The sequence below is a fragment of the Glycine max genome, chromosome 12 (assembly GCF_000004515.6).
Source record: "Glycine max cultivar Williams 82 chromosome 12, Glycine_max_v4.0, whole genome shotgun sequence".
Classification (NCBI taxonomy): Eukaryota; Viridiplantae; Streptophyta; class Magnoliopsida; order Fabales; family Fabaceae; genus Glycine; species Glycine max.
Genome location: NC_038248.2, coordinates 35,285,923 through 35,301,377, shown reverse-complemented (window position 1 = coordinate 35,301,377; position 15,455 = coordinate 35,285,923). Strand labels below are relative to the sequence as shown.

General features: G+C 34.1%; 1 protein-coding gene across 2 annotated transcripts; it reads right to left on the bottom strand.

Moving 5' to 3' along the window:
* Window positions 1–7,076: 7,076 nt before the first annotated feature.
* Window positions 7,077–11,564, bottom strand: LOC100800618 (protein SOSEKI 2). 2 transcript variants are annotated; one of them, XM_006592650.4, is made up of 7 exons: window positions 11,230–11,563; window positions 10,839–11,141; window positions 10,694–10,763; window positions 10,272–10,387; window positions 9,300–10,176; window positions 7,582–7,884; window positions 7,077–7,467 (listed from the first exon to the last, which is right to left on the bottom strand). In XM_006592650.4, the coding sequence occupies exons 2-7, from the start codon at window positions 11,026–11,028 to the stop codon at window positions 7,422–7,424; spliced, it is 1,602 nt and encodes a 533-aa protein (XP_006592713.1). In that variant the 5' UTR covers window positions 11,029–11,141; window positions 11,230–11,563; the 3' UTR covers window positions 7,077–7,421. The 2 variants fall into 2 exon arrangements, with proteins under 2 accessions (XP_006592713.1, XP_006592714.1); XM_006592651.4 differs by lacking the exon at window positions 7,077–7,467 and having other exon boundaries at window positions 7,578–7,884; window positions 11,230–11,564.
* Window positions 11,565–15,455: the final 3,891 nt, after the last annotated feature.

Here is a 15,455-nt window from a genome sequence, read left to right as displayed (position 1 = left end):
GTGGCGGGTTACTTCATTGAATTATACCTTCTTTTTCACAAAAGTCATTAAACAAAGTGTACTCACCACCTCTATCAGATCTTAGCCTTTTGATTTTTCTATTCAATTGATTTTCAACTTCGTCTTTATAAGATAAGAACATATCAAATGCTTCATCTTTGTGTCTAATTAGATAAACTTTAGTATATCTAGAGTAATCATCTATAAAGGTTACAAAGTAACTTTGGCCTCCTCTTGTCTTAGTTTGTTTTAAATCAACAAGATCAGAATGAATTAAGCATAGTAGTTCAATTTCACGTTGTAAAGAAGGACATGATTTCTTAGTTAATTTTGATTCAACACATATTTCACATTTCTTATTTTGTTTATCATGCATATTAATTAAACCTAGTCATTGAAATTTCATAACATACGTTGGATTAACATGTCCTAATCAAGCATGCCATATATCATAAGAATCAATCAAGTAAGAAAAAGAAGATGCACTCTCATTAATCACTTCATAAACATTGAGTACAAAGAGACCCTGATCACAATAACCCTTCCCCCACAAATACATTATTATTGGTCATAATTATCTTATCAGACTCAAAGGATACCTTTACCCCAACCTTTCCTAACAATGTTACAAAAACAAGGTTAACTCTCATAGAGGGAACATGTAGCACATTATTTAAAGCCAGTGTTTTCCCAGAAGTGAGCTTGAGAAGAACTTTCCCCTTTCCTTGAACCGGAGTAGTTCTCAAATCACTAAGATAAACTTGTTCTTTGCCATCCCCCACAATAGTGTAGGAGGTAAACGTACTTTTATTAGCACATATGTACCTGGTAGCCCTAGAGTCTGCCACCTATTTGCTTACATCGGTGACAACATTCACTTGAGAAATGACCGCAACAATAATGTCATCTCCTTCAACCAGGTTAGCCCTAGGCTTAGGAGGATTATCATTTCTCACAATTTTGTACCTGCACTAAGGAACAAAATGTCTTGGTTTCCCACAAGCAAAACAAGCACTTTTTTCTTGAAAGAAGTATTAGAAGAAAGGGAACGTGGGATGGGATTAGAAGGAGCAGCACATGAGTTATTATATTTGTACTTATTCTTGTTATTGTGATCAATTTTGTTGGCATACCTCTTATGAAATGGTTTGTCTTGTACCATGTTTTCTTTGGTAGAGATTGCTTTGGTCCTTGTTGCAACACTTTTCTTCATATTGGTATCTTTAATGATAATGTGGGTGATAAGGTCTGGCAGTGACTTCTTTTTGTGTTTGTGCTTTAACTGTTGTTTATATTCTGTCTAGGACTCCAGCAGCTTCTCAATCAGGAGTTCAGAAACAAACTCGTCGGGCAAAGAGATGTTTTTAGTCTTCAGGTCTTCCAACAGCTTGTGGTATTCGTTGATTTGTACCTTGATGTCTTTTTCTTCGTTCATGGTTATTTCACGGCAAGAACTTGTTTGGAAATAATAATCCACGAATGCTAATCAGCAAGTGTACTGCGTTGCACAAGTAATATAAAACGGTAAGAATCAAGTATAAAATCATAGGAAACTTGTCTCATTCAGAAAATATGCATTCAATAAGTAAACATTTGTGTAAAACAAGTAAAAAATCAAAAGGGGATTTTGTCTACAATTCTAATTAACTACAAATTTAAACTATCTAAAAGGGAGAGGTAAAAATAGTCAAGTAAAAGCGTTGACTTATTCTACTGAACCTACTTTGATGTTACTAAATATTTTTCTCTATTTAACATTGTTTTAGTGTTCTTATGCTGAAAACAACTACCCAAACCAAGATTCCTCGAGTGAATAGGCCAAACTCTATTTAAACTTTGTTCTTGATCCCTCAACAAACTTGGTTTAAATGAGTTACATTAAGATTACAGCATAATATAAACTAAATCACTACACTCTATCCCCAGACATACAGTTTTCTAGCCTGTTCTATCAAGTTCTAAGGTTTTAAAGCACTTCCCAGTACTAAAAATCCTAACTTTACATACAAATGGATGATCAAGCCACAAGCATGCAAGAAATAAGCACAAATAGAAGCAATGAACACATAAAAACAACTTTAAATAGATAGTGAGAGAATATTACATCAAATGTTTAGCAGAAATCCCCAACAAGAGGTTTAGCCTTCCATTACAAGCTAGTAACTTTTAGCACAAAGGATAGATTTTTGAAGAAAAACTAAGGTTACAAATGGATGAGGATGTCTCCTCCACCCCTAGAACCCTAAAATCACTCCTAAAACCTAAACTCTCTTGAAGGCAAGAGCTTTGCTTTGTTTTTCATCTCTCTGTGTGTATCTTCGTTTCCTCCTTCTATGTATCTGATGTCTCCCCCCACTTTTACATCAACTTCAGTGTTTTAAAGGCTCCTTGACGTTTCAGATTCTGAAGGCTCGCTTAGCGTCATTTTCTCGCTAAGCGCAAGTTAGTGAATTCTCGCTTATCGAGCTGGGCGCGCTGAGCGCGAGAAGGGACAAACGACTCACTGGGTGAGCTTGCGGCACGCTGGGCGCGGGCATCTGTGGCTGATCCTCTTTTAGAATTTCCCCACGTGCTAAGCAGGCTGAGTGCCTCACTTAGCGAATGTCACTCGCTAAGTGCATATGCTTTGCTTAGCGAGACACTAGCTGCTTCACCTTCTCTTCATTTGGCCTGAATTGAAGTTGATTCACATTAATTCACAAAAAATGGGAGTATCTGCTGAGCAAAATCAAACTAAACATGAAAGTATGTACAAATCCTACAAAAAGAACCATAAATTTAGGGAAAGATGTTAATTTAATGAAACTATTCAATACAAAAGTTAATAATGGTCCAATGGTAGTAGTTGGCAATGATGAATCTCTGTTTGATCACATCCTCGGTAGTGTATTTGAGTATGAGAGAGTCCCATATCTCTTTGGATTCCTTGTAAGAGCAGTAGACATCAAATAGATCATTAGATAAGGCACTTAACAAAGTGTGACGACATACCTTATTGGCTTGAACCAATTGTCGAAGTTGTCTGGCATTAGAATCGGCATTAGGTTTGGGAGTGAAAAGAGCGAAGACAACTCCATGCATGTCCAGCAAGGTACGAACGCGTTCTTGCCACCGTTAAAAATTTTGGCCACTGAAGACCTCAATTTTTTAGATGTCGGGTAGCGACTTAACAAAGATTGTCGTCGGAGGCGTGGGGTTGGAAGCCTTAGCATTGTTAACAGGTTTTGCGGCTTCAACCATGAAAAATAAACCTTTTAGATTGTTGTTGCTAAAGTCAAAAATCAAGAATGCGGTCAAACTTCCTGAGGTGTGATAGTCATTGTCCTAAAAGGTTTATCTGCGGTATCTCACACAAACCTCCTAGGATACAACAGTAACGCCATAGCAAAGGTAATGTTACAAAACTCGCAAAGAAAAATGATTGACCTAAGAGTAAAGAAGGAGATGGCTTAATAAATGCAAAGAGAAGCAAAGAAGAAGTAAAGAAGAAAACAAAGATGAAAAACTCAAAAGAAGCCAATGACCTCATTTCCTTTTAAAATCATTTTTCAAAAAAAAAACTTCAACCAACTTTTTTTTTTATCTTTTATCACCAATTATGAGCCTATAATGCCATTGTTCCCCTCTTGATTTTTACTTTTATTGACATTAATAGAAAATTTGAATTTTAAATTTGAATTTAAATGTCATAACTTGTCCATTTAATTAAATATTTTTTTAATAAAATTCTTTTAAAATAAATATTAAAATTACAATACTTATCAACCTCGATAACTTTATTCACTGCATAATTCATATAATGTCATCGTTACTTTTTTTTCTAAAATAGCATAGCCATTGTCATTTAGATATTCACTTTTTGTTCGTTAATAGTTAGGACCTACCAAGTACCAAATAGTGTATGGTAAGGTATGCACTATAAAATAAGGGAGTAAGTAAGAGGACGATTGATACGAAGGGATATAATTAGAATCAAATTCTTCTTATAGTTATACCGTGATTGATGCTCTCAATCAGAATTATCAAACTCTCGAGTTAACTCACTAACTCTTACGAGTTTACTAGTTCACTTGTCCTCTATAAGTTGACTCTTGAGTAAACTCTTTCTTAGTATACTCTGAGTAAACTCTATAAACTCTAAATAAACTCGATAGACTCTCGAGTTTATCACCGAGTCAACGAGTTAGCAAATTAAAAAAATTAGATCAAAATGTAAGTCATTTTTTTTATTGTTTTCTGTGTGTTTAGCATATCTTCATTTAACGTGTTATTCTCAAATACAAAATTCTCACCTTTAATAATATCAAATCATTGTTCTCTAATAACATCAAACTCTCAATGAGAATGATCTACCACTACTATAACCTCTATAAGTTATTATCTACTAGTGATGTATTATTATTAGACTTAATTATTTAAATATTATGAACTTTATGATTTACTGATTTTCTTTATTATATTGTTGAAATATTTAATTAGTATGTTATTTATAAATATTTTGTTATTATTTTTATATGTAGTAGATTCTTACGAATCTACAAGTTGAATCTACGAGTCGAAACTATAGAATTCTGTATGAGTCTACCAAAAATGTCGAATTTGATAACTTTGCTCACAATTTACCAATTAATATGTTATATCCGTCTTTTTCACCGCCTGTTGTCTCTGCTCTTCTCATATAGTATATAGTATCAGTCTTCTGAGCCATCTCTCCAATAACTTTATTCTTTCTATGCACATTGGAATTATGAATTTCGGGTATATATATCTTTCTTCCTTCTCATATAATCTCGTTTCTGTAAAAGTTTCATGATTGCATCTTGTGGCAGCCGTCATGTTGTTCCTTCTTCTAGTGACTCATAAGCCATCTATATTGTCATCATCACCGTAATGATAAGGTTTAATTTTTTTTTTTCCGTTCCACTTTTTTATTTTTATTCTTGTAATTTTTTTTTATTTTAATCATTATAAAATATGTTTGTTTTACTTTTTATCATTAAAGTGTTTTATATAACATTATTTTTTTTCAATTGTTCAAACACTTTCTTTATTGTTTAAAATGTTTTAAGAGTAAGGATTAAAATAAAAAAATACAAGAATGAAAATGAAAAAAACATTAAATTGTAAGGGAAAAAAAAGTATTTCAGCCTAATAATAATACTATATTAATCAACATTTTGATTAAGAATGTGGCGGGCATGCAAAGCTGTAGGTAGCTTTTTTCAATGATTTTCTGGTTCTTTGCAGTCTTCATGTTTGAGGCTAGCTGTTCAGTGTTCACTTTGACATTTTCACTCTCACTCTCATCTGCTCACCATGCTATGCTAAGCAAGACTCAAGATATATGTCAATAAATATAAACGAGGTTATTGATCATTTGATTCAATATTTTTAATTCTTTATTTCTATGTTCTTAATCTCTTTCCTTCATATACTAAGCCCATCGATTAGAGATACAATAGTGATTTGTTTTTCTCATAATTTTCACACATTCCTACGATCAATAAGTTTATGTACAAACACATAACTTCTATTATTTTTTTCCTAAATAATGACTACTTAAATTATAAAATGTAAAAATACCCATATCGATTGCCTATAACTTGTACCAAGTTCTTGCCACTTGCATTTTTGTAATGATGACAATGTGTACAAACTTATAGTTCAGCATATTGTATTAAAGTTTTAAATAGAATTCCATGCTTTGACACTTTGATATTCCATGCTGCCGAGGAAAATTTCAACAATCATCTCTATACAATTTGATTTTAAATCATTATTTTTTAATTTAGTTATTAATAATAATAATCAAAACGTAATTGACTAAATTGCCCTGGTTCATCATCATCCAGCTAGAGCTCGTGTGACATGAAATCAGGCTCCACATTCAAGGTGGAAGAGAAACACAAATTGGAAGAGACAGAGATTGCATAGCGAAGACCAATGCCTTCATGCTTTATGGGAAAGTGAAAACCAAAGTTTGTCGATTAAGTTTTCTCGATTCTGAAGATCACAATGGCCAGATATGAGCATCAAAGCAGTAACCCATAAACCTTTCCAGACAAAAAGCATTTTGACTAGATTCCAGTTTGGATGAGAGTCCCTATTTCTTTGCATGAAATTTCAAAGAAAGAAAGCTATTTCGCGTGTTACTGTTATATGCTGAAAAATTCTATTTGTATAATTTTTTTTATATAAATTAAGAGAGAAATGTAAACTAAAATAAATAACGTGATAAAAAAAATAGGTGTAAAAGAATGTTACTGTAGAAAGTATATGTAAGAATATTATAACTCACCCATTTGAAGAATTCGTACATTCTTGGAATAAAATTGTCCTAGTAACATAAAGAATTTTATTATTTTTTGAGATAGTACCTTTATTCAGAAGGACCTTTATGTGTTGCATAGAAATTCCAAGTTTGAATGTGAATGTTACTGTTATTAGCCAACAAGCTATATACTGTTTCGAAAAATCAACCCCTTTTCAAGCTTAAAGCCTTTTTAGTATAACAAGGAAATATATAGAGTTTCTTATTTAACATTCAATTAATTTTCAAGCTTTAATGTAAGGCTTGAAGTGGTATCCAAGATTAACTAAACATACACTTGAGTATATTTCACATCTATAATTGCGTTTTCTTATATAATTTCCTGACAGACCTTTAGACAACAATTATTTCCACCCAAAGAAATCCTAAACCACACATAACTATTAACACTTATTTCCTCACCAGAGGACATTTTCATTATACTAAGTATTTGTTCATGGTCTAGACTCATTTACAAGCCAATTACACACCAATTCTAAATATAGGCAAATCCCTTATGAACATAGTCTTCAGCCCATTTATCAGCTGTTTTCCTCATGATTGAGAATTAACTCAAGTTGTACTAATTATTAATACAAGCGAATACGTCAAGTTCAATCTCCCATGTGGTGTGTCAATTTTAAGCCTGCACTTTTTTTGTGTGTGGTGTGTCAATTTTTAGCCTTGGAAAATGGAAATGCAAGCTAAGTACTTTCAGCAAACAAAAGCTGCGGGGGCAAAAGAATATATAGAATGTACTGTGTAGTTACAAAAAAATGTGCAATCACTTCATTTCAGGTGGCAGTCCCTACAAGGTTATATAACCAACACATGAAATTTACAGGATGAGTAATGGACCATTGGGACCACATGCACTTCTAGCCCCCCATGCAGTGAATAATAATCTGTCACAACATATTCACCAAAAAAATTTAAAAAATATAATTCTAGCACAACATTCACTTTGTAGATTTACGGATATATCACGTGGACCTACATAAATATATACCATCATCATGTTGCATTCAAACAAAAGATGAAAACTAGCAGTTTTTGCTAGCTGCCTAACCTCTGAAACAAAAATATTTTAAGAGCTGTTACTTGCTGTGTCTCAATATGGTTTAGATTGGATTATAACCCGAGCTCCTGAAGCAAGCCTGTAGAGTTAAAATCAAACTCATCAATCAATGACTGAAAACTGTAAGAAGACACTCCTAAGTCCTAACAATTTTTAAGAACATTAGTAGAAACAAGATAAATTCAACACTTAACTTTCTTCAATTTTGATCACCCTCTCTTCTTCTCTAAATGAGTCTACCCTCTTAGATTGCTTTCTCCCAAACCCTGATGAAGGTTCCGTGATTCTTTTGCTGCTACCGTTAGATGGTACTGGGGATATGCCTGAACCATCAGTTTTATCCATGGAATTTCTTGATCCATCAGAAACAGGAGATCTCATGCATTCACTTGGTAGCTGCTTGGTCAATGAAGCCTTAACTGACTGTGGAACACATTTTGGATTCCCTGAGGATGATGATTCCTCTGTGTCTTGTGATTTCAACTCTTCAGATGTCCTGCACATTTGTCACAGATGAAACATTGGCCAGTATGTGATGACTAATGTGTTCCTATCACATGCCAATCATAATCAATTATAAAACTCTAAAGCATGAATCCACAAAGGTAGCCACAATATTTATATCCCAAGCCAGTTTAGCAGCTTGTGATATAAGACGAGTCTCCAAGTAAGGACCTCATTTTGTAAGAAAGCAAGGGCATGTAAACTGCAAATTTTATCTAGTAACAATATACAAGACAAATTCTACTTATTCCCATGGGGTCTCCATCAACTCTACTTCAGAATATATTATCAAATTATGATGTTATCCCCAACATTTATTCAAAAGAGCATATAAAACATGAAAGCCTTGTTCTTCTTTACTATGCCACAGGTCCTTTTTATCATATTTAAGTGTTTCACATGATAGGAGGCAGAAATAAACGAATAAAAAACTCATGAGGATCCAAATCTCCCATTTGTCCAGCCTTTTTTGCTTTTTTACTTTTATTTTGTTTTCTTTTTTCCTTTTCCCCCGGGAGGAGGATGCCTGATATTGGAAGTTCTGATGATATCTATTTTTTTTTCCTTAGAAAGATAACTTAATTAAAAAGCATGAAGCCCCCTTCTTTTGTGCCTTTGAAGCCTCCATTTCCTTCAAACATCTTGCCATACTATCAATCATAAATATAGATCTAAACAAGCATGTGAAAGCATTATATTCCCATTAAATATTGTTTATCTTTTAAAAACAAGTTTCAAAAAGAAATAAGTCGGGAAAAGTTTTAGCATCTTTCACCTTGAACAAATTCAGAACCGACAAAGTAATTAAAATAGATAGATGCTCAATTTTTTTAATCCAAATAAGCGTTTAAAGTGATCTTGTTTATATTTTGAATGGAGTGAAAGCATAAGCGAAATATGGAAATAGAGAAATAGAGTGCAATCATTTAAACTGAGTTTTGAATAAGTAATAACAATTAACAAGCACCTTCAAGGACTGTTTGTGTTTCTAACAACGAAATCATTCATTTAAAGAGTGAGAATTTGGCTTAATCAGAACAAACTTCAGGTCTGGAAAAAACTCTAAATAGCATAAGCATTTTAACACCAGAATTCAAGCATTTTCCACCTTTGTACTATGGAACAACCTATATGGTAATGTAGCCTAACCTAGCATTATTCACTTTTTAAAGAATGACTGTATATGCCAAAAATGAGTCCTACAACTTCATCAGACCTCAAGTACTCACTTCCTCAGCTTTGAACAAGAGTTCTCTGAAGTTATGACTCCATATGCAACCAACCAAGCAGCAGTATGTAATAAACCACCCAGCTAGCAGATAAGCCATGATTTTGGGAAAGGAAGCAGTAAGTCTTTCTAATGCTAATTTGTGATGTTGCAAGAAAGGAATCGAAAGCAAAACCTACCTCTCAGCATTGCAAGAAGAAGAGCGTTTCATAACACTATGTCCATCTCCTTCCTTCAGTACTTTAGACTCGACTATGCTCCCACTATAATATTCTTTGTCTTCCAATTTGAGGCCCATCACATTTGTTTTCTCTGCTATGCAATCAAAGTCCCCAAACATAACAGAAGTTGAGAACAACGGGGAGGGGAATTTTGAGTGGGAAAACCTATCCTTATAGGAAGGAATAAGGCCAACACTATGGTTTTTCACTGATATAGACCCACACGAGATCAGTTGCATCAGCAGATTTGAGGCTTTCAGCCTTGCATTGGTTTGCATTCGAATACGCTCCTCTTCCATGATCCTAAAGCTGTTCATTTTACTCACATCAGCTCTTATCAGGGACTCCAAAGTCTCAGTTTTCCCTCCAGAAGACGATGGGCTAGAAGTTGAGGGAGGAGGAGAAACAGTATCCCTACATATTTCAGAATTATCTTTCAGTTGAAGCACTTGAGTTTCACATATTTCATGGCATTCAGGTTCTAATGAACCATCATCCTCGGTTGATACACCCCTGGTATAAGTATTCTGGGTTTCGGGTTTGCTAACATTTTCTTCTGTCTGAGTTGAAGCATCTGCCAATCCATCATTCTTGTAGATTTGGCATTCTGTCGATGGTAAGCTAAGAGAATCACTCTTTCTAGCTCTAGACTGAGGAGACACATCAGATGAACCAGCTTGTTGCCTTGGGGAAAGGTCATCTTCTAGGGAGTTTCTTGTCTCTTTCTCAGTCATGCTAGAAGAAGTGGAAGCCTCATCATGGCTCCTAAAAGAAACCGGCTCTGGTAACTGCTTCAGGTTCTGTATTTTCACATTGCTAATGGGGCCAGAACGTTCTGCAAGGCAGAATCCACAACCATAATAAGATTTCACCAGGACCTAAGAAAACACAACATGATGAAGATAAACAAAACATAAACATAACCCTGACCTGAATTTGATTCGTAAAATAGCTCAGAACCTTTGAGAACATACTCACTCCCATGTGCAGGTAGAATTATATCATCTTCACAGAGATCATGCCACACAAATCCGTTCTTGTAGCTTCTGATTAACCAAAAAACAAAAACTATACATAATGAAAAATGAACACAAAACACAAACAATTTGACCACAGAGTGAGTGAAGCAACAAAAAGCTTAACAATCTAGATTGCTTCATCCAACTAAAACTATAAACATTAACCAGCGTTGACTTTTCCTAAAATGCAAAAGTGAAACAAGGGAAAAGGACAGATCCTACCAAGTCTCAGCATTATTCTTTTTTCATCCTCTCTTATATTTCTCACCATACAAATTGAACACCAAGAGGAGATACTGAGATAGTAATTAATAAACAAAATAACTTGCTCACCTCTTACACGACCATGAATACAAAGAAGCCATGCCTCTACCTCTCAAAGCGTTTAGTCTATCAATCACATCTGCACACAAAGAATCACTCAGAAAACCCACAAACAAAAACAAAACAAAAATCACAAAAACTCTCACTTTTCTACCTCTCAAATATAACCCATTAGGGGATGAAAGTTGAACCTCCATGAAATGAGGGTGCTCTAGCTGCCTATTCCGGCAAAGATAGTAAAGCACCGGCACCTTCCGGTTCTGATGGTACTTTGGGGGCTTTTCCGTCCACACCTTGGCCCTCTCTGGACTCACTTGCCGGTACTTCCTCATGCGAGCTTCCATTCCCACATTCACAAACTTGTCAAAATGCAAACTTTCTCCACAACTTGTAACTGGGTCCAAATTATTAATTCTCTAACACCATCACTCATAGCACACCATAAATCTTATTGAAGCTGAAAGATCATAAACAATAACAAAGCAATGATTATTAAACAATAAAAGAAAGACCTGTGTTAAAGTGACCAATAAGAAAGGCAATACAGGAATCTATGTAGTCACGTTGGCTTGTTTAGTTGCAAATTAAGAATGGTTGAGCCTAGAAGAACGTGAAGTGTTACAAAATTCCAAATGGAAATGGGGGAACTAATGAGAGTAATGTGAAGAAAATTGAAGAGAGAGAGAGAGAAAGAGGTTTGTTTGTTTGTGGTGTGAAGAATTATAGAAGAGGGAATTGAAGGCCGCCCCGGATATAAAGCGTTGGGAAAGAGATCGAAACAGAGACAAGACAGGAAGTGAAGATTGCAGCTTAGTTCCTGGTGGTAATCTTTTTTGGCTGATTTGATGGACAGATGCTAGTTATGTTCACTCACTTTTCCTTTTGTCTTTTTCACCACTTTTGAACTATTTCTCTAATTACAATTGAAGCTTTTATTTTCAAGATTAATCAACGTTAGTTTTGAATAACAATTTTGTTTATGCACGTTACTGTATCTTAGAGGTTCCATTCAAGCGCGGTAAAATTCAAAGGATAATGAATGGTCTAGCATTCACAATCAACTTAATGCTCTACAAATTTGGCTGCAATTCAATGAAAACTCAACTCATCCTTATCATATCAAATTGTGTAATTTGGACATGCAGGGATCAATATGAATTTATTATGTATTTTTGGTTTGTTGGAAAGTCTCACATGGTGACTATTAAGATGTGTCTGAGTTATAGTTTAGGTGAATGTAACTTAATGTTTTTTCAATCCAAAAGTGTTATTAACTAATTATCTCTCCATTTTGTGCATTGGAACATACAAATAGGTGTTTGGTTTCTCTGAAATGACTGTAAAAAAAAAAACTCAATCTTTATATTTGATTTGATTTTACTAAAAGATGAAGGAAAATGTACTTAAAAAAAACAAAGATCAAAGAGAAAAATAGTTTTCTTGATAAAAAAAAAAAACAAAGATCAACGATATTTTCCCCAAAATTCATATGTAGAAGAGTTTTCTTTATGCAAAAATTAGGTGCTAATGAATGTTTAAAAGTTTTGGTTAAATAAATTCAGAGGTCCTTATAAATTTTTAATATTTTAATTGAATTCCTATATTCTTTTAAATTTTAAAAATATATAACTAATTTCTTAAAAGCTTCCTTTATACCTTAGTCAATTCTTGCAATAGTCAAATGTTAACTCGTTGACAAGTGTATCAAATTTGTCACAAATAATAAATTACTTGAAAGTCTGAGTATCGATTTTCACAGGGACTTTGTTTTATACTTGTATTGGACAATTTCCAATTTATAAGAGAAAAAATGAGATAAGGTAAAAAAAATGAATTTAAAAGAAACAATAACTAAAATAATAGATAAAAAGAGACAAAAGACATAAAAGGAAATTCAATGGAATGAGAATGTTATGACCTAGTATGTCTTATTTGCCTAAGATGTATTATTTGCGATTTTTCTTTATCAATCAGGTGAATTTATCCTACCCACATCTATTAAAATACTTGCCCCTGATGTCTCACGATGACAAGTCTATTTTACCTATCTATCTCTCAAATGTCTTTGCAAAGAGTCAATAGATAAAATGCATGAAGTTCTAATTCTAGAAGTTTGCTTTGATGCATGGGCATAATGCAATCACTCTATGTCTAGCAATGATTTTATTAAGATATTCATTCCTTTTAGTTATATTAGAAATTACCCTCTATCGAGCGACTAATTCCTAAAATAAATGCATGCAAAATTTTCCTTGTTTTTCTATTAAGGATTACCCTCTGTCGAACACCTAAGCCTCAAAGATGGTGTAAGGATGAATGATGCATGAAATTAAAAGTAAGAAATGATAATAGGAAAGAAAACACTTTTTTGCCTTGATAAATATGAAAGTGTACAATACATCGTTTGGCTTTTTTGGGCTGCTAGACCCTAACTAAGGGTTTAGTCTCTCATAGCCGTAAGGGGCCTTACACTAGAAAAGGGGTATAAGAATTGATTGAGGAGAAGGGATGGAAAAAAGGGAATCGAAAATTATGAAAGAGAAGAAAGAATTCCCTAAGGGAGAGTTCTCAGGCTTTCGGTGTGTATTAGAGTGTTTTGAGACTCGATGTGTCTTTTCTCTTCGGCTTGACTCCCTTTTTATAGTTGCTGGGGTGGACTTGGACTTGACTCTCTTTCTATAGTTGCTAGAGTGGACTTGGGTCTAATGCCAAAAAATCTTCCTTATTTATATTTTTTGGATTCTTTTGCTTTGAATCCATCATTTTCATATTGCAAGCCATACATAAGAAAAATATCAATTCCTAATATTTAAGCCAAAAATAAATACTAAATAAATATTTTTAAAGATATTTTTAATATATTTTTATTATAAAAAATATCTCATGTTTAACCGTTATCAAAATCTCCCAAATTAAAAACTTTGCTTGTCCTCAAGCAAAAACAAAAATGAGAGCAAGCTCTGAATGCTCCAACACTTTCAATAGCTGCAATTTTTCAAATTCCCTTAGTCGGACCTTCTTGCTTTTGCCAAGATCTTGCAATGGAAGCATAAACAAACATTGAGATAGAATTGGTTAGTAGCAGAAATCAATCAGGTCAGCTTGCCTCATTTTTCCTCACAAGGCTTTAGTGTTTTTCTCTGCGCATAAGTGTCTTGGGTGAGTGTTTAAAATTCTATGACCTGCAATTAATGTTTCCAATTTGCACTTCATCTCAGTTAAAGTTATCCTGCTTACACTTGGTGGATCACTAAGGACTTTTATTGGCTTGTAATGTGGCCTGACTAATCAAAGAAATTATGGTTTTTCTAGGATTTCAAAAATTAGGGTTGTAAGAGAGAATTTATCCTAAAAAACTTCCATTTATTCAGCCTAGAGTTTATTTTTCAGCCTCAATTTATTGTTCTTAACAACACTTATGACACCTATTTATTTTCTGCCCTTATTTTTCTTTTCTTTTCTTTTCTTCTTTTTTTGGGGGGATCTATCTCTTTTTTTTTTTTTTTTAGGAAAGAAACTTTGGGCTTACAAGTTTTTTTTAGGGTGCCTTATTGTATGTTGTTTTACCTTCTTGAAACAATTTTTACCTTAACCCTCCCCCAAATTAAAGGCATATCATGACTAAAATCCTTATGCTCTTTTAAACTCTAAAACAAGGTAGGAGATAACTAAAGTAGGCTTAGGGGTTTTACAAAAAACATGATTATCATTTTTGACTCAAATAAGGTGCAAGGGATAAATTATCACCAAAGGTTGGCTTTTTGGCTAAGTGACTGAAAATAAGAGAAACATAACCTTAATCATTTCCACCTCATGTAATTAATCTAACAGTCTAAGAATGATACAAAATCGGGAAATTAAAAATAGACGTTCTCTCACAAGTAAGTTTCACACAACTCACCGGGACAAAATAAAATTATTGGCTTACCGCACCATGATTTATTTCAGACAGACTAACCTTTTCCTCTCTTTGTTGTGATTCATACTCCACTACTTGAACTGACGTTTGCCTTCATGGAACCAACATTTTCACAAAAATGGTATGCACCATTTCAAGTGTGAGTCCTTCAGAAAAAGCTTTAGCAATGACTTCATAAATATCATGCAATTTTTATTCAATGACTGAATTTAAACTGCTAGAATTAAATTGTTGAAATTAAAGAAAAATAAATAAAGATAAAGAAAAAAAAACTAAAGACAAGAAACATAAAGAAACAAAAGAAAAACAATCTTGGTAAAAAAATTGGGTCTCAATCTTGTGTGGGCCCTGAATCCCAAGCTCTATGAGCATCACTAATGTTCGCAACATAATCATCATCAACTTCAATATCTGCGGTATCATCATCAGCTACACCAAAGGTGTCACCCCCCATAACAAAAGGAAGTTGGACTCCTGGCCAAGTAACTTGGGCTAGGAATGCCTCTGGTGTCATCACGGGCTGTTGGAGGGAGATGGTGGAGGCTCTGCATCAGTAGGTATTGGTCGTGGTGGAGGCTATATAGCATAGGGAGGAGTTGCTCCGGTTGAGAAAAAGGCATAAAGGTCTGACCAGCAGGTGGAGGAGAGACATCTGGTAGAGGGGTAGCTAGTGGAATGTTTGGAGTGGCTCGGGTCTTGACCTGTTTTGACCCTAGAAGAGTCTGTAAGATTCTCAACTGGATTGACTTCATCTTCTTCTAGGAACACAGAATTCAGGTTCCCCCCAACGAGGTTAGCTTTTTGCTCAATTTCCTCCACCTTAAAACAAGTCTTGCTATCACTGGGATGCTT